Here is an 18,800-nt window from a genome sequence, read left to right on the forward strand (position 1 = left end):
GAAGTGGCTTCAAGCACTTCAACATTTGGAGGCAGCACAACAATGGCACAAGGCAAGGCATGACGCTCTTACAAAGAAGAAGAAGAAGCTACAACTCAAGGAAGGAAGCTTGGTCATGAGATTTGATGGTCATGTAGTGAAGCGGCTAGATAAGAAGCTTCTTCGATGCTGGGAGGGCCCCTTTAGGATTAAAAAAAATTCAAAAACAACACCTATCTTTTTGGAAGATGCAAATGGTCAAGAGGTTCTTGGACATGCCAATGAATACCGGCTAAAGATGTTTTATCCTCGGATACCATGGCCAATAGACTCCCAAGACATGCTTAGGGATCTGTTGGGGGAGAAAGATGTGACAACAAAAATTGATATTTTTTTTAAGAATAAAAATAAGGTGGAAACTTGTGGGGGAATCTTGCAGGGCCCACAATGTAATGGAGAAGCTAGCCATGAAGACATGGGAACCGAGAAGCGTGATGGAGAAGCTGGCGGTGGGAGACGGCTTTTGGCGGCTAATCTCATTGTGGCTTGTCAATCATTTATTGACGACCACTTTATCTCATGTAATAAAAAATATGGGCTTGTTACTAATTAGAATAACTAGTAGAATGATTGTAGATATGAGTATGAGTTGAGTGAATCATTGTAAATACCATGTGAATGAATTATAAATACCTTGGTATGGGAATAGAGTGGTTTGAGAGTGAAATATTATTGGATTATTGTATTGGGGGAAGATAGAAATGAGTCATATATTTAGGGAGGGCCAAATGTCTACATGGACTTAATAAGATACTTAAATAATATGGAGACCATATGTCAAGCACACGAAGATCATGTGGAGGAGTGTGGAGAAGTGTGGGATCAAGAAGAATCCCTCTAGAAATCCTAAGTGGAATATGGAGGATGTTGACATGTGGAAAAGAGAGGGTCCATATGGGCTCCATGTGAGAGGACTCTTTATTTTTTCAAATTTAAAAGATTAATGAGCATCTTTAGATGGGACACTTGTCAAAATGTGTCCAAAAGGACAATTGATGGTGATCCTATGTCCTTATGTCACTAGGGGTGAAGGAATTTATTGGCTGGAAATGTAACAGGGTGAGAGTTTCTCTCTTCCCTCTCAAGAACCTCATTTTTTTCTCCTTATAGCTATGCCATAGCCTTGTATCCAGCTCCTCCTATACTTTTCCATCTCCCTTAAGCATTAGGCTCTCCTACTCTTGTAGTACTCTCCAATTGGAAGTCCTTTTTTTTTTTGGCTTCATGAATGCTTTTGCTTCATTTCTCTATCTTTTCCCTCTTCGCTTTCAAAGCTGTGTGTCCACATGAGTAGCTTGGTTCCAGATCTGTTTATAAGAGGATCCTTTACTCCCTTGGGCGACCTCAACCCACCATGTATCTTGGAAGTTACTTTTCTAGTGAGGGAAATCGTTGCCTCTCTTTGACAGCTGCAGGCGGGTATAAACAGTTTTGGTACTGTTCACTAAAACAGTCATAACTTTGTGCTCCCTTCTTTGTTTTTTATGAAACTTATATCAAAAGCTTTGTTTTTTCAAGCTCTATCCATTGATGTTTTCAATTATATGTTCTGAGTAGCACATGAAAAGTTATGGCTATCTGATCAAAGCAGACTGTGTATTTGGGACAGTTTTGACACTTCTCACTACAGTCCATAACTTTGTGCTCGCTTCTTTGTTTTTGATGAAACTAATATCAATTTTTTTTTCAAGATCTATCCATTTATGTTTTCAATGTTTTTTTTTTGAGCAGCAGAGAAAAAGTTATGGCTGTTTGATTAGAGAAGACTGTGTATTTGGGATAGTTTTGGCACTTCTCATTAAAACAGTCATAACTTTGTGCTCGCTTCTCCAATTTTCATGAAACTTATATCAAAATATTTATTTTTTCAAGATTTATCCATTGATGTTTTTGAGACTTTGTTTTGAGAAGCATAGAAAAAGTAATAGATCAAAGCAGATTTTTCACTTTGGGAAGTTTTATTGGTTTCTTTCTTCTTTTTGAAAATGATGCGGCCCAACCATCCCATTCGTCTAAATGAGCCGTATCAATATACCCCTTTCACTTCAATTCACATCGTATTGAGCCGAAATATTTTCTTCTAGCAAAGACTTGCCCTCACTTTTTGGCTCAAATTAATGCGTCCCTAGAGCCTTTCCTATTTCCTCTTCTAGAGTACAATCTCACCTTCAATGTCTATGTATTTGTTTTGATCTAGGGAGATAGAGGGTGAGAGTTTGTTCATGTTGCTTTCTTTGGCACCGAGACCGCCTCCCCTTCTTCAACCTTTGGGTTGACCAAAGTAAACCCCCAACTTTGTGTCACAGTACAATGGTTGGGGTGCTGCCCAATGGAATGAGGGGCACTTGGGGCATGCAACCATGATCGAAAGATGTCTATGGTGTGCGTTAAGGCTTAGAAAAGCTTCAATGCTGCACATGCAGATTTGAAATAGAAGTTTTGGCTCTTTTTCTTTGCTCGTGCATGCACCCTTAAGGTGAAATAAGGTCTTTTGAAGTGTTTCGTGTGTGTAAAAACCACCCTAGTGATTCGGGGAGGTAGACCTTAAGCACCTCTAAAGATTTAGAAATTTTAGAAAAAAGTTTTTTTTTGGAAGCATACAGTTGTACACTTAGGAGTGAATGGTCGTGGCTTTAGGTCTGAACTGCCGTGGCTTCATGAAGGTACGATAGTGGCAAAGTTTTTTTTTTTGAATATTTGTTTTCGAAAAAAGTTTTTTTTAAGCGTACGTATGTATGCTCCAGGAGTGTACGGTTGTACGCTTAGAAGTGAATGGCCATGGCTTCGTGAACGTACGACTGTGGGCAAAGTTTATTTTTTCTCGTTTTTTAAAAAAAAAGTGTTTTTTAAAGAAGTGTATGTCCATACGCTTAGTAGTATATGGATGTATGCATAGGAGTGAACACTTGTGTCTTTAGGTGTGAATGGTCACAGCTTCGTGGAAGTACGGTTGTGGCAAAGTTTTTTTTGGAAGCATACAGTCATACGCTTAGGAGTGTATGGTCATATGCTTAGGAGTGAATGGCCGTGGCTTTAGGTGTGAATAGTCACGGCTTTATGAAGGTACAGCCGCATGGTAAAGGTTTTTTGGGGTTTTTTTAAAGCGTACATCCGTACGCTTAGGAGTGAACGGCCGTGGCTTTAGGTGTAAATGGTTGTGGCTTTGTGAAGGTCTCATGACCAACTCTACAGGTCTAGACACTACATCTTGATGAGTGCTGTTGTAAAGGTAATAGACCTAGTATGTGATCAATATCAAGAGCAAGAGGCTTCATGACCATCTCTATAGGTCTAGACACTACATCTTGATGGGTTTTGTAATGGAAGGTAATAGACCTAGTAGATAATCTATAAGATATGGATGTAGAAGTCGTCCATCCAAATTAAGAGGTAGGAGATGCATCATCCAAAGCCTTAGATGCTAAAGGAGCCCAACTAGCACCAACTCGACATGAGCATGGATGAGTTAGTAGAAAATCTACTCAATAGAATAGGGCAATAGTAGCATGTGGGTGACGACTAGCCCCAAGGTAAACTTGCTAGTTCCTCAAGCTGGCCCACACTTAGTTTTCCACAAAGAGATATGGTTTAAAGTGAAGTTCATCACCAAAACCATACAAGCACGGAGTGTCTACTGCCACTAAGGCCTAGGTAGCAATAGACAAGGCCTTAGCTGCTAAGGCCTAACACCACAAGAACCATGATACACCATTGCTAGTACCAAGTGAGTCTGGCTACACAACCCATGCTCCTAACACCAAAGAAACCACTAGCCCTACCCGCCTTCGATATTACCACCCCAACCAATTCCTCCTAGAACCACTAGAACCACACTAGTACAACAATACTCATCGAACTTGCTAGCAGACTTTGAGAGTTTGGGGAATATGAGAGCTATGTGAGTAATATGATTCATAAAGATATCTAGACCAGCTCAACCATCGAATATACCTCCTTATTTAAAGCCATGGTGCAATAAAGATCTAGAGAATTTATTAACATATCACACAGGCCACCTCCTCAATCTTCCCATTGCAATGACCCACATCGTGTGGTCAAGGATCCTGATAAAGCTATTGCACCAAGTCTCCCAACTCCAACTCCATCCCCATCCCCCAATGCCAAGCCCCAATGTTATTACATCCAAGCACATGTTATTACATCCAAGCACATGTTACATGTTACATCCAAGCACATGTTACAAGTGTGGATTCAAACATGCCTTCAAGGATGGTCTCAATAGAGTGACAATCACCCGCGTGGGGAATGTTCAGTTGATAATTGGAAATTACTGGTCTAATGGATCATTTTTGTGGTAAGGATATGAATAAACTATTTTCTGATGATGAGTTCTGTATGTTTCTTCTTGTAGAAGGGATCTTTATCCCAGGATTCTGAGAGGGTTGACTAAACTTTAAGGAACCCCAAAATCAGTTGGATCTAAGGTTTAACTCCTTTTAGAATTGAAGTGATCTTTTCACCTGAGTGTTTTGGTTAAGTTGGAAAAAGGGACTTAACAGGGAATTTTCGTATTGATGGGCACCAACCACTTTGATGAGCCTTAAATTATTAAGTATGGAAGGAGACTTATTCATATAGTCCCCACTTAATGCCATCACAAGGCTCCAAACGAAGATGAGGTTATTTGCCAAGGAAACATCCAAGGCAGTGAAGAAGCAGAAAGCCTATGCTTCAGTCCAAAGACAACAACCAAAAAGCTTGAGGTGCAAGCCCCAAAAAGGCTATAGTAGCCCCTGAAAAGGCTAAAGCACCAGAACTATAAATCTAAAAGAAGAAAACATTGAAGAGCACCAAAAGTATAAGTCTAAAAGAAGAAAACATTGAAGATCAGGTGGAAATGTAATGCACAATTAGTTATCAAGGATAATGATGTCGTGACCACCATTGAAAATGGTTTGGATGAGAGCTCTAAACCTTCCTTCCTTGTGGAGATAATGACGTGAGTGAAATCCTACTCAAGCCAGCTCTTCCTAAAGAAAAGAAGCCCCTCGACTATACAAGCCTTCCAAATAAACCCAAGGAGTACCCCAACCCCTTGTTGAAGAAAGAGGGAATGAAACAAGCCCACCAAGAGCTTATAAGGAAAGTGCACATTGAACTAGAGCTAGTCCTTGAGTAAGTGGTCAAAACATTGACCCTAATTAAGGGTATCCTCTAGATCCAATCATAGAATCCATGATAAAGGCCTTAATAAAACATGTAACCATTCCTAAGAGGTCGTAAAAATATTCAATTCTAGAGCCTCTACATTTGGAACCAATTCACCTAGGCCCCACATTACTAGATGCAGTGAAGGAGGACTTAGTGGGAGGTAAAGTTGGCCTTTCTTAGGCTATGATTCATCATAGCCACCACAACATTTTCTTCGAAGTGATTCATGATTTACTCAAATGGCTTCATTAGCACAATTTGTGCATGGTAAACCAAAAAACAAAGTCCATCAAGATACTTTATCACTTAAAATTAGGGATCTCAAGTGAGTGAATATCGCACGTGAAACATAGTAGACCTCACATCGTTCTTGTCCTTGAAGGCTTGTGTTCTAATAAGTTCTCTTTTGTAAGAAAATGCATAACATAGTAGACCTCACATCGTTCTTGTCCTTGAAGGCTTGTGTTCTAATAAGTTCTCTTTTGTAAGAAAATGCATAACTTTGGAGAGTCTAGATGAATAGGAACCTAAGAGAACACTACATAGCTAATAACTTGAAACTAACAAGGAAGGAGGATAAGCCATGCCATATTCAACGGTCTCCTTTCAAAAAATTTCCCATGAACAAGTTGGGACACTATTTCAAGAGCAACAAAATGAATGCCATGTTACTTGTCATTTATAAAGGAATGACGATATCTACAATCTTGTATAGTGGTGCTAGTGTCAACATAATCACGAAGGATTGTCAGGATCCTTGAGGAAGCCCATCACTCGTAGCCTCGTGGGTCAAACTTACCAATGGGAACATAACTAAACCATTCGGTGTCCTTGAGGATGCAAAGATTAATACCTTGGGCAACATAACTAAACCGTTGGGTGTCCTTGTTGAGGATGCAAAGATTAAGACCTTTGGGCAAGCTTCAATCACGCATTTGTGATGATAGATTTTTAGAGAAGAGGGTCATATATAATGATCCATGAAAAACCTTATATGGAGATGAAGGCGACTAGTTTATGATCAAGGAAACCAATCACACAAGGGTAACCAATCCTTGAAAATAGACCTAAAAATAGCAGGGTCAAGGCATTCTCACCAATTAGTCTAACACAATCATTTGGACTACTTTAGTCATTGATAGCTATAGAGCTACAACATAGAAGCTCACACCCCGTTAATTGATATCTATAGAGCTTGTAACAAGATGTTGGATGGTAAAGATTAGGACCTAGAATATGAGCCCCTCTCTAGGCTTGACCACTCTGGGAAAGAACATAATTCACATTCTGAAAAACCATGGACACTCTTCCTTATAATCTTGGGACAAGGTTTGCATAATTGGACGGTACCAAAATAACATCCTTGTTTGTGCTAGACCCACTTAAAATAGAACTAGTGGTGAAACCTACTCACCTTGAGCTAGAGTTTTCCCAAGAGACTACCTAGTTGTGTGGCCAACCTTGGTTGACACTGGGGCTAGCCATAATGTTTTGTCTTGGGAGACATGGACCTCATCAGGCCTCCCACTCCTTGCACCACCTATAACTACCATCATTATATTGAACGATTTCAATCCATTATCGTCGATTGTTTTGAATCTAACTTTTACCTTGAAACTAAACTTGCATCTTGCAAGTTTTATGTGACCCTTGTAGGTCTAGTAAATAAAGCATAATCCTAGGGAAGGGATGAATTGTGGCCATTGTGTAGTTAGTTAGCAAAAAGGAAATGCAACACTCGAGCTTCCCCACATGGTATGTTTACCATACCCTTAGTGGACGAGGGACACCCCGAACCTTCCAACATCCCATTGTGCATGTTTACCATACTCTTAGTGGACGAGGGACACCCCGAACCTTCCAACATCCCATTGTGCATGTTTACCATACTCTTAGTGGACACCTCAAACCTTCCAAAATCCCATTGTGTAGTTAGTTATAGCATAAAAGAAATGTAACACTTGAGCTTCCCAAGGGATAGTTACCATACCCTTGGTGGATGAGGATACCCCGAACCTTCCAACATCCCAAGCCTCATTGTCCAATTTCAAGCCATCACCTTAGATAGCCCTAACACTCAACACTCCTTTCACCTCACCAGAAAACCTTGTCGACAAAGATGAAGACCACCCCTAAACATCATCCTCAATAATCCTTTTATTCATTGTGTATACCATAGGCTATCTCTCGAGCTTGGTGTTAAGCTCAAGCACTTGGTCCAATGATCTTGTTTCTTACTACATTGAGATCTTGTTTCAAAGGAAGTTCAACCTAATCTCCATCCTATTGTGCTCCTAGTCTTCTTGTTATACGCAACCCTCTAGAAAACCATCAACCGAGTAGCCACCCATAATGCTCTAGCAAAAAGGCTAGATTTACTTGAAGCCCATTACAAACATACACACTCCCCCCCCACTTAGATGAACAAAAGAGGTGAACAAATGAGTTTGAATGTGAGCGCAAGTGTGCGAGTGCATACACATGTTGTGTTGTGTAGGAGTGAGTGTTGTTATTCTGAGGTGTGTGCGAGGTGACATGATGAGTCAAGTAAAGCGAAGTATTTTCTACCCAAGCCTGAATAGCCAAGCTAGTCTACTCAGCTCTCCTCTTTCCTTCTCCCATAAGTGCCATGCCTCCTCATGCCTAATTCTTCTCCAAGCAACACGAGGGAAAATATAATGAAATATTTTTCTACCATTGAAATCTCACAACAATCTCACTCTTCTACCTAGCATATCCTCCTCAAGAAACCTCACAAGTCTTTCTACAATCTTACTCTCCTACTTATCATATCCTCCTCAAGAAATCTCACAAGTCTTTCTACAATCATACTCTCCTCAAGATTTCTCTACCATTCAAGAACTCTTACAAGTCTTTCTAGAATCTTATTGTCCTACCTAGCATATCTTGTAGAAATCTCATCTTCCTCTATCAAGCTCATCTCTTTCTCATCTTCCTAGCTCCACTCCCTTCCTAGATTCAATCTTCTATCCACCCTAGTATGAGATTTCAATAAAGACTTTGATGCTTCACTCAAGAGAATCCTCTGCAAGCTCCTAGAATTACGTAAGCCTCAAGTTGCAAGAACACCCACAAACTCATTAAAAAATTAAGATGACAAGAGCTCGAGAGCATGAGCATTCCCAAGTGCCAAGGAACAACAAGAAATACCAATAGAGAAAGCCACAAGTGGAGTAGTAAGGAGCACACACGAGGCGAAAAGAGGAAAAAAGAGCTCCAAAAGCTGAAAATGGCATGTAAAGATGTTGAGTGTAGAGAAATTGACTTATACACATGTTTGTAAACTCATTTGTGATCATATGTAGCCTGTAACCTACTTATTACTTAGTCTATCCTCTAAACTCCTAATTCATTAAATATAAGCGTAAGCACATCCTTGGACATACCCTAGTGCCACCACAAGCATTAAATGTTACAACTAGTTGCGAATTGAAGGCAAAAGCCAAAACTCATGTCATGCCATTCATTGGATTTTGATCTTTCGCCAACATCAATCTCTCTACCTTGTGCACATCAATCCTCTTACCTCAACATCATTGGAATTTTCTCTCTTGTTGAACTTTGACTCTTGCATTAACTTACTCTCACCAAGTTTATACCTCTTTTATTGAAATTTAGAATCACTTTAATACTACTTTTCTTATTACAAGTCAACTATCAAAGTAGAAAGTTGAAGATGCAACAGCACTTCATCAGCAAAAATAAGTTTGGAAGCTAGTTACTTGAGACATCGAATCACCAAATGATGATAATACTTGAGAAGAGAGGGTATAGAGCTAGGTGTTGCAAAAGGAGGCTTCAACTCAAGCAAGAGATGTATGCTTTAATAAAAAGAACTATGCATGTTTCAAAACTGAAGAGTTTGTCTTGACCAATTGGGCTTTATCAGTTAATCTAGAATAATAAATGAAGATTTATTCTAGATTAACCAATTAGGCTTTATTAGTTAATCTAGAATAAATGAAGATTTGTCTTCGGTGTGCTCTTACAATGCTTTAGAACCACAACACAAAGCTTTTGACACATCTATAATATAAGAGACGAAGGCAAGCTTGATTGCATTATTATAAAAATAAAGTGACAAAGTGGTTATCAAGAGCAAGTCTTTGTAGAGCAAGAGAAAGAGTAAGAGGAGGAAGAAGAATAAGAGCTAGAGGTCAATGACATGGTATGCCAGGAAGAGAAGTACAATATATACGAGTTATAAGAAAAAAACCATAGACACACAAGAACAGTTGCAACAACAGTTTAAACCTTGGAGAGAAGCAAGAGAAAGAGACATTCATAACCGTTTTCATAGAGGCCACTACAGTAATATATCATAGTTTCAATCATACAAAACTTTGTGTACACCTATTGTGAGAGAAATGGTCATATTTATAAAGTGTTATTAAAAAGACAAGATGATGTAAGAATTGATAAGATGTCACAATTCAATGAAATAGCTCAACAATCTGAATAGGATTTAAAGTGGTTGTTTTCGATGATACACTTGAGTATGATATAGTTTGGAAGAATGATTTATAGACTCTAGAAATAGAAATCATTATCACATGTCACTCTTAAGGATTTCTAGTTTAGAACCACTCTGAAGGGTATTCTAGTTTAGAACCACTTGGAAGTACTAATAATGTCTTCAAATGCAATAAGTGATGATAATGATTCTTCTCATGCAATTACACACGCTCCAAATCTCAATCAAGATGCCTTCAAGTGTGAAAAAGTATATGGGGCATGTATTTCATATGCCTTCTATCACGAAATAATTGATTATAGTAAACAAATAGTAGAATCTACAAGCTAGATTTGATCCAATTGAACGCTTTATAAAAGACTAGAATAATGAATGTAAAGTTATGACACAAGGGAAAAAGGAAGGTTGTTTGTCTGAATACTAATGTTATTGAAATGTTTTCTTTAATGTTCACACAAGACAATATTGTGATTTTCAAAAAAGTATATGGCACGAATGAATTGATCATATTAGTGCAAAGAGGTTGACAGAAATGCAAAAGCATAATATTGTTGAAGGATTTCCATCACATTTGAGTGTTGTGGATCTTAAATATAGCATACCAATTTGGAAAGCCTAAAAAGGCAACCATTGTCAAAGCAAGCAAGCAAAGCAAGTATTCTTGATCTCATTCATTATGATGTTTGGAATCAACAAAATCAATCTCCATCTAGTTTATCATTACAACATATTTGTTGATAAGTTCTTTAGATAAGTATGGATATGCTATGAAAGTTAAGTCAAATGCATTACATTATGTCATGAAATTTAAATCACTTATTGTAAAGCAAACATGTAGATCTATGAAATGCTTGAGGACAACTAGAAGTGGGGCATATATAAGTGTTGAGTTTGATGCTTATTTGAGATTAAAAAAAGAATTGCTAAGGAGCTTACTTGTGGTTACAATCCACAACAAAATGGTGTGGCTGAAAAAAGAATAGACATATAGAAGTTGTTGCAATGGCATGAAAAAGCGTGCCAAATTATTATTGGATGAAAACACAAGCTATGACTATAAATATTATAAATAAAACTGCCACAACTCCAACAAGACTAATATTTCATCTAAAAGTTTTTTTGGTATTTATTTCAGGCATGCTCTAGTATTCATTTCAAGTATGTTCTAGATGAAAAGAGTAGAAAGCTTCAATTTAAGGCTATTAAAAGTGTTTTATTGGGTACTCTTTTAAGTCCAAAAGTTGCAAATACTGTGATCCACATAATAGAAAACTTTCTCTCTCTCAAGTTGTATTACAATCATGGTACGGTTTATCTCAACAAACATAGGAAGTATCTCTAATGGTGATTTATTTGTTTATTAACCTACAACTTCTCTCATGTTTTGATTCTATATCTCCAACATCAAATATCTCACCATGGACCAACAGGTTAAGTTCATCTAAAAGAATGCAAGTTGAAGAGAGAACAGCAATGGGATCATTAAACCAAAGGCAAAATTTACAAGACATCAGATATTGTGGACATGAGGGTCAAGTTTTTCTTATAGATAAATTGCCACCTTCCCTCCTGAAGCCTCTTGCAAAAATCTGCTACACGGTGGATAGGATGGTCTAATATTAACAACGATCAAGCTTTCCAAGACCCTCAAAGAAAAGCCACACCTAATCCCACCAATCCCACAGCAAACACTTAATCACATACTGACAAGTCTTCTTACTGAACCCTACTTAATCTTGTCCTATGGCATCAATGCCACTTCCTACCTTAATCCACCAACCTTTTCATCTTTTTATGCATCATCATCTAACTTGAAGAGAAGGTGCAACTTGAATTTGGCAACAAGGAAAAGGCCCAAATTCTGAAAGCACTTATTCTTCCCTAAATACTCTTAGACACCACCCTTATATTTGTGCTTATCTGCTTCCTAGTAATAACATGCAAAGCCTTAGCCATCTCACAAATGGTACACTTAGCTTACCGTGCATTAGGGCTTATGCTCCCCCCCAATATTGTCACGAACTTCTAGTAAAACTTACATCATTATGATATCATCTTGCAGATTCATACACAAAGGAGAACAGAATAATAAATCCATTCTTGCTTAAAGAACGTATAGCATTATTCACTATCTGCATAAAGCTACATGAAGCTCTAACAGCAATGTATTTTCACCACAAAAGGCTTTTTAAATTGCATCCAAGTAACGTTGGACAGAGAAATGATTCATTCATGTGTTTTCACCAAAAAAAATTAGCACTATAAAGAAAATGCTTCAGTCTTCAAGGCATGAAGAATTCTAGTGTCCTATCTGACAAGGATGTGGTACAAGATCATGGACTAGGTGTCACAAAAAAAAGGGGTGTGGCACACATACCATGCATGCCATACCTAATGCAAAATTCCACCTTGAACCATTCAATACATCCAGTGGTGAGTGTACACCGAGAAGATATATACTACATCACTTGTTTCCTGAAACAGGTAAACTCATGTAGCCATAGACACCCTAGCCACAACTGCCTCCAGATGTTAGTCAATTACCAATGCCATGCTTACTTACATGAAGAAAACTCTCCCGCACCAGCCAGCCAAAATTTTCTTTCTATGCCAATGCTATACCCCTAGAAGATCACCTTGAACCTAACCATTTGTTACACTGATGAACAACTCAGACTCCTTCACTAATTGCAAGTCACATGCATCAGTAATTCCAAGCAAGAAGGTGTGGATCATCGACCCAGACGGGGGGCTGCGTGGTTAAGGTCTATTGAGGGCCCTAAAAGCTTCTGATACCATACATGTTCCTCTCTCACACATAAGATAACTTGCAAGTTGAACTCATAGATCATGATAAGGAAATAGGAGCAAAACGGTGTGTATATACAGCCATTGAACGGAGAAAAAGCAGTAAGAGAATATACAAGTCCAAGACGGTTAAAAGCACAACAGATTGTAGTCTATAACATAATACTTACACATGCGATGGGCGGATGCGTGCAGACTCATGAGCAAGCACAGGAATCCGCGTCCAAGGATGAAGCCAAAGCAGTCGAGGCGGACTCGCTCCGAAAGAAGAAGTGGCCGACAGAGAACCCAAGGACTACGGCGATGAAGACGCCGGCGTTGAAGGACATGACGGCCAGCATGAGGAGGTAGCTGACGCCGATCCTGATGCCAAAGAGGGCAGATCCGAGGAGTTTTCTGCTGAATAGGGGAGGGAGTTTTCTGCCTCCTAGCAAGGGGGCCTGAGCATCAGAATGATGGGATTTCTTGGGTGAAGAAACCCTCATACCTGCAAGATACTCATGGAGGACGGAGACGATGAAGAGGGCGAGCAGCGAGAGGGTGTAGGTGCCCCAGGTGGAGGTCTTCCAGCCGTCGAAGAGAATGGTGGCCTGTTTGCCCCAGTAGAAAGTCATGTGCATCATCTTGACCCTGATGATGATCTCGTCTCTGTGCGAATGACGACAGGAACCGGATGTTGTGAGCATCCCACGTCCTGTTCAGACGTGTCATCATTTGGTCCGCCCTTCCCCACTTGGCCGTGGTTTTTGGTCCTCCCTATGACGAGGTGTGTGTGTGTGTGTTTTTTTTTTGAGGGAAAAGCCTAAACTCTTAGTCCACGATCGAGTGATCTAACGGTGTTGGATTTTTTAACTCCTGTTTGTTTCGAAATACTTTATAATTTGAAATTTGATTTTGTGTAGTAATTTAGACATGGTGTAAAATACGTTTCTAATTTTATCTCTAAAAATTTTAGGTTTTTTTAAATCAGTAATTAATGTTTGAGTAAGTTTACAATAAAAACGCTACATAGTCGTAGGACACCCTATTGCAATTGCAACCAGTTTTTTGTACTACGAGGATCGGTAATACCCCATTAGGCATTAGTTGGTCATAGGTATTATGTACTAACCATTGACGATTGGACTAAATACTCCAATAGTTGGTCATAATTATTATGTACTAACCATTGACGATTGGACTAAATATTCCAATAGCCTACCAAGCATAGAGAGAAAAATGAAGTGGTCACGGTGAAGATTTTCTCATCAACATATCATAAAACTTAAAACTACACAATCGTATCTTGAAAATTTGTAGATTTTTTAGCTAATCATAATTAAAATAACCTAAATTTTGTAAATCCGTAAACACTCAAAAAATATTTTCACATATAAAATAATAGAAACTTCGAGGTCCATTGTGTATAATTTGTAGGTTTTTTGTGAACAGTAAAGTGGTCATCTATCTAGCCTCTCAATGAACCCTATGTGAGGAGATCAAATTTTAATTCTAATTTTCCTCAACACGTTGGAAATCGTGTATCTCACTATATTTTGAGGAATCACACATCCCCAACTGTCGCACTTAAAATAGTTCACATTTCATGGCTCGACTTTGTAAGGTTCCCCCCTTCCAAAATAGGGGAAACACTTAAGATAGTCTACTAAGTCTTAGCTTGGAGAAAATTTCCTACTCGTCTCGACACCTTGACTATGTAAAGATTCAAGGATACGATTTGTAGATAAGACCTAGTCCTATCCCACAGGGGGAGCTTGGTCTTCTAAAAGTTAAATTACCCATAGGGTAATTGATGATAATTTGGACAACTACTAATCTTGATTCCTAGAGACAACGCTTTTTTCCTCATCCATGCAAGGCACAGCTGTTGGCCTAGTCTCCTAGAATAGAGTTGCCCGAGAACCTATTTATCTAGCGTAGGGCTTTCACTTACTCTGTTGGAAAGCTACCCGACTAATCGGGACCACCCGTCCGTAGGATTGGTGCCGTCGGGTCCATCCTCACACTTTCCACCTACTCACGCGAATTTATTTTCTAATTAATCCTACCACACTGTTTGACATAAATAAACATGTTCCTTAATTAAGGCCCTTTTCACAAGGTTCGTTAAAATAGCCTCTTTCCACAATACAAAATAGCCTCTTTTCACAAGGTTCGTTAAAATAGCCTCTTTCCACAATACAATAATGCCAAAGACAAGATTTATAAAAAGTTTATACAAGAATCAATTCCATACAAGCCAAATCGGCTCTCTTATTCTGTTCCTTTATACTGTCGAGATCTAGAATTTAGTCTTCTAGCCTCTACATGCTGGGCAAAAACCCTACAGGACCATACACCTCATCGTCAGCCACTTGGCGAGGACTCAAGCCGGACTGTCGCCCCCTCAGGCTCCGTCGCTCGATCCTCCCGCCCCTTAGAGGGATGTCTACGCGCTAGGGTGGGCTTATTCACCGCACTAGCCTGGACCCTTAGAACTAGATAGCATCACTATCACTCGCCTCAATCGGTGAACCTCATTCTCCTAATGGTATGAGGGATACCATAGGTCTATCCTCCCGGGCTTTGCTAACGATGCCGCCCGGCTAGACAAGCACGGAAACGGAGTTAGTGTCGAAGCCAGGAGAAAAACAAATACCTGTACTCTTTCTCTTAAAAATAGTAGTTTCAATACAAACCATTAATTATAAAATACAACATCACTTTAAATAGCCTCATAGAATTTCTAACATTTTTCAATGGATCTTCTTTCTTGATTTATTGATATTAATAACAAATAATAATTTAAAACTCCTTTTAAAAGATAATCAAGCTAACCTGGCCACCGCTCCCTTGTGGAGCTTGCAACGGGAGGGTTGGAGCCGCATTAGGAGCATCTTCTCCAATCTCATTGCTGCATGCTCCTCCCGAGGTGATATTTTGGCGTTTCCAGGATGGGACCATCTTGAACACCACCTTGTAGTGCTCGATGCTGCGATTGCAATGCTTTAGTCAGATCTCGATTCCAAGATCATTTGCTCACTCTATGAGCCAAAAACCTCTTGCTAAAGTCCATGCAAATGCAATCGCAACATCGAGCAACTTCGAATGAAGATGGGCATGTTACATCCTTCCCCCCTTAAAGAAATCGAGATGTCCTCATCTCGTCATGAATTGGGGATAGTCCAAGTTAAGAGTGTAGCTTCATCTTCGCAAGTTGCATCCTCTTCAGGGTAATCTTTTCATTGTACTAAATGTTCTACAAGAGTTCTATTACGGAGTTGCCTTTCTCTAGAATCTATGATCCTACTGGGCTGTAATTCAAGGACTCCTTGAGTAGGGATTACAACTTGGTCATCATCAAGAATATGATCGAGACTGGGTACATAAGGTTTTAACAAACTTACATGAAATACATTATGGATTTTTATATGGGCTGGGAGCTGGAGTTTATAAGCACTTTTTCCTAGACACTTGATAACTGTATAGGGACCACAATACCTAGGGCTGAGCTTCTTAATCAATTCCATACAAGCCAAACCGACTCTCTTATTCTTTTCCTCTATATTGCTGATGATCTAGAATTCGGCCTTCCAGCCTCTACATGCTGGGCAAAAACCCTACGGGACCATACACCTCATCGTCGGGGCCGCTGATGAAGACTCAAGCTGGCCTGTCGCCCCCCAGGCTTCATCGCTCGATCCTGATGTCTACGCACTAGGGTGGGCTTATTCACCGCACTAGCCTGGGCCCTCAGAACTAGACAGCATCACAATCACTCGTCGCAATCGGCGAACCTCATTCTCCCAATGGTATGAGGGATACCATGGGTCGATCCCGGGCTTTGCTAACAACGCCACTCGGCTACAAAAGCACAGAAACGGAGTTAACGTCGAAGCTAGGAGAAAAACAAATACTTGTACTCTTTCTCTTTAAAATAGCAGTTTCAATACAAACCATTAATTACAAAATGCAACATCACTTCAAATAGCTTCATAGAATTTCTAACATTTTTCAATGGAAAAGATACGCATCTTCTTTCTTGATTTATTGACATTGATAACAAATAATAATTTAAAACTCCTTTTAAAAGATAATCAACTGGCCACTGCTCCCTTGTGGAGCTTGCAACAGGAGTGTTGGAGCCACATTAGGAGCATCTTCTCCAATCTCATTGTTGCGTGCTTCTCCCGCGGTGATATTTTAGCATTTCTACGATAGGACCATATTGAACACCTCCTTGTAGTGCTTGTTGCTGCGATCGCAATGCTTCAGTCGGATCTTGATTCCGAGATCGTTTGCTCACTCTATGAGCCAAAAACTGTAGCGTGCGAACCTTATCTAAGGTAGAAAACCTCTTGCTAAAGTCCATGCAAATGGGGGGGGATTGTGAGATGTCCTTAAGGGAAGGGCAAAAAGGTTTTGCTGAAGGGTGAGTGCTGCTATAAGTCTCTTCACACGGGGGGGGGTGGAAGAAGAGTTAAGGACACCCTCTCCTCACAAGAGTGGGCTGGGCTTATCTGAGAGTTGGCAGATTAGGGGGTGCTGAGAGGAAGGCTGCAAGGGACAGCTGCAAGTATAGCATGCAGGCACAGAAGGGTGGTACGGACTTGCAGTACGACCTTGTGTAGGGTATACTCTATGCAAAATGGGTGCTGACCATGGAGTACCCCGAGGGTTTATATAGCTGCAGGGTGTGGGTGCTGAGCAAAGTACAGTTGAAAGGATGTTGTGCTGTCAAAGTGTGCCAATCAGTGGTCTACATGGGCCTTGGGAAAGGTACGATGGTGGTGCACAGGCAAAGGTGTGGTACGCATGTACCCTTTTGGTCAGAAGGAGCATGGGTGTCCACGTGGCGGTATGTGTGGACCATACAGTGGATGGTCGGCCTTTGGTCCTTGCGTGGCCATTGTACGAGCCGCCTGGGGGTGATTTTTTTTTTTGAAAAAATGTCCAAGATGTTCCCTTGGTCCTTGGGGTGCAGGCCATTCATCAATCGGATGCCCAATCGTGCACTTATTAAGGTTTAAAGGCCGTTGTTTTTTAAACTAAAAATAACTAAAATTCGCATATGAGCTTGATCTGGTGTCTGTTTTGGATGCTGTAAAATACTATATTAGGGTAAAATTACGCGCAAATTCTAAATTTGGACTCAAAATTTGAAGATTCTAAGTAGAAATGGCTCGTTTAATAAAATCACTAATTTTTACACCATAAAAACGTATAAATTCATCTATTACATGGACATTTCTTTATTAATGAAGATGGGCATGTTACAGACTCGACTGTTTACAACAAAGGCTATAACATAAAACAAGGAAAATTTCATGAGATGTAATACTCCTTGCATTATAAGCTTGAGGACTTGTAAGACTAGTACTTTGATTCTCTACCCAACCATAATAGTCCCTAAACTCATGGTTGCATGACCTTCCAACTTCAGCCCCTAGATCTTTCATTGGCTAGACATTGCCTTGTTCCTTGTCCAATTCCTCTTCAACTACCCCTAGAAGGGAGCGCCTACTGCTATGTCCCTTGGGCTTCCATTATGAACCATCTACATCCCTTTTTACTTTAACTTTAATGCCTATTAACCATTGCTTAGGTATTTCCTATTTGAAACCCCCGAACCTTATTTATATGCAATCTTTTACATATAAATAATCTTTCCTAGTCTTACCTTTTAGTGTTTCCTGTTAGTCTCATAACATTTCCTCCCCCTTGAAAGAAAAGTTTTCATCCTCGAAAACAAACTTAGGAAACCTTTTCTTTAGCGTAGCCACTCTTTCCCAAGTGGATCTTTCTTCTGGTCTATCTTTCCACTTTATTAAACCTTTTTTAACCACAGAATGTCTAGTTTTCTTTTCTCGATATTCGAGAATCTTTTGAGCCTCATGTGGAAGAATAGGTGGGTCTATAAAATCAACTATTTCTTCTTTTCCAATGATATTATTATTTTCCATCTTGTGTTTGAGTCTACTAACATGAAACACAAAATGTACTTTGGAGCCTTCAGGAGCCACCTTGTTACACTTCCAATTTTTTTAAGTATTGTATAAGGATCACAATACCTTGGACTTAACTTTGGAACTTTTCCACTTTTTAAGTTTCTGACTTTTCAAAAACCTTTACATAAACTAAATCACCTTCCTCAAAATTAATTGGTCTTCTTTTACCTTTCTTATAATTAATAGAATGATCCTGCACTTTTTTAACGTTGCTTCTTTTGCAACGTTTAACATATCGTGCATGTCTTTAAGAAAGTCTTTTACACTCTGCAATTTTCCTTTTTGTAACCCAACTGCTA

The 18,800-nt window shown here is 39.5% G+C and overlaps 1 protein-coding gene across 1 annotated transcript; it reads right to left on the minus strand.

Annotated features, from left to right (window-relative positions):
• Positions 1-12,601: 12,601 nt before the first annotated feature.
• LOC147637506 (copper transporter 5.1-like) lies at positions 12,602-13,194 on the minus strand. Its single transcript, XM_086799287.1, has one exon. The coding sequence runs from the start codon at positions 13,135-13,137 to the stop codon at positions 12,712-12,714; it is 426 nt and encodes a 141-aa protein (XP_086655413.1). The 5' UTR covers positions 13,138-13,194; the 3' UTR covers positions 12,602-12,711.
• Between the last annotated feature and the right edge of the window lie 5,606 nt (positions 13,195-18,800).

This window comes from Cibotium barometz, chromosome 6 (assembly GCF_041138505.1).
Source record: "Cibotium barometz isolate CiBa-2024 chromosome 6, ASM4113850v1, whole genome shotgun sequence".
NCBI classification, from domain to species: domain Eukaryota; kingdom Viridiplantae; phylum Streptophyta; class Polypodiopsida; order Cyatheales; family Cibotiaceae; genus Cibotium; species Cibotium barometz.

What these genes read in the sequence shown, in the direction of transcription:
- LOC147637506 (XM_086799287.1), bottom strand. Translation starts at nt 13,137, where the DNA reads ATGATGCACATGACTTTCTACTGGGGCAAACAGGCCACCATTCTCTTC.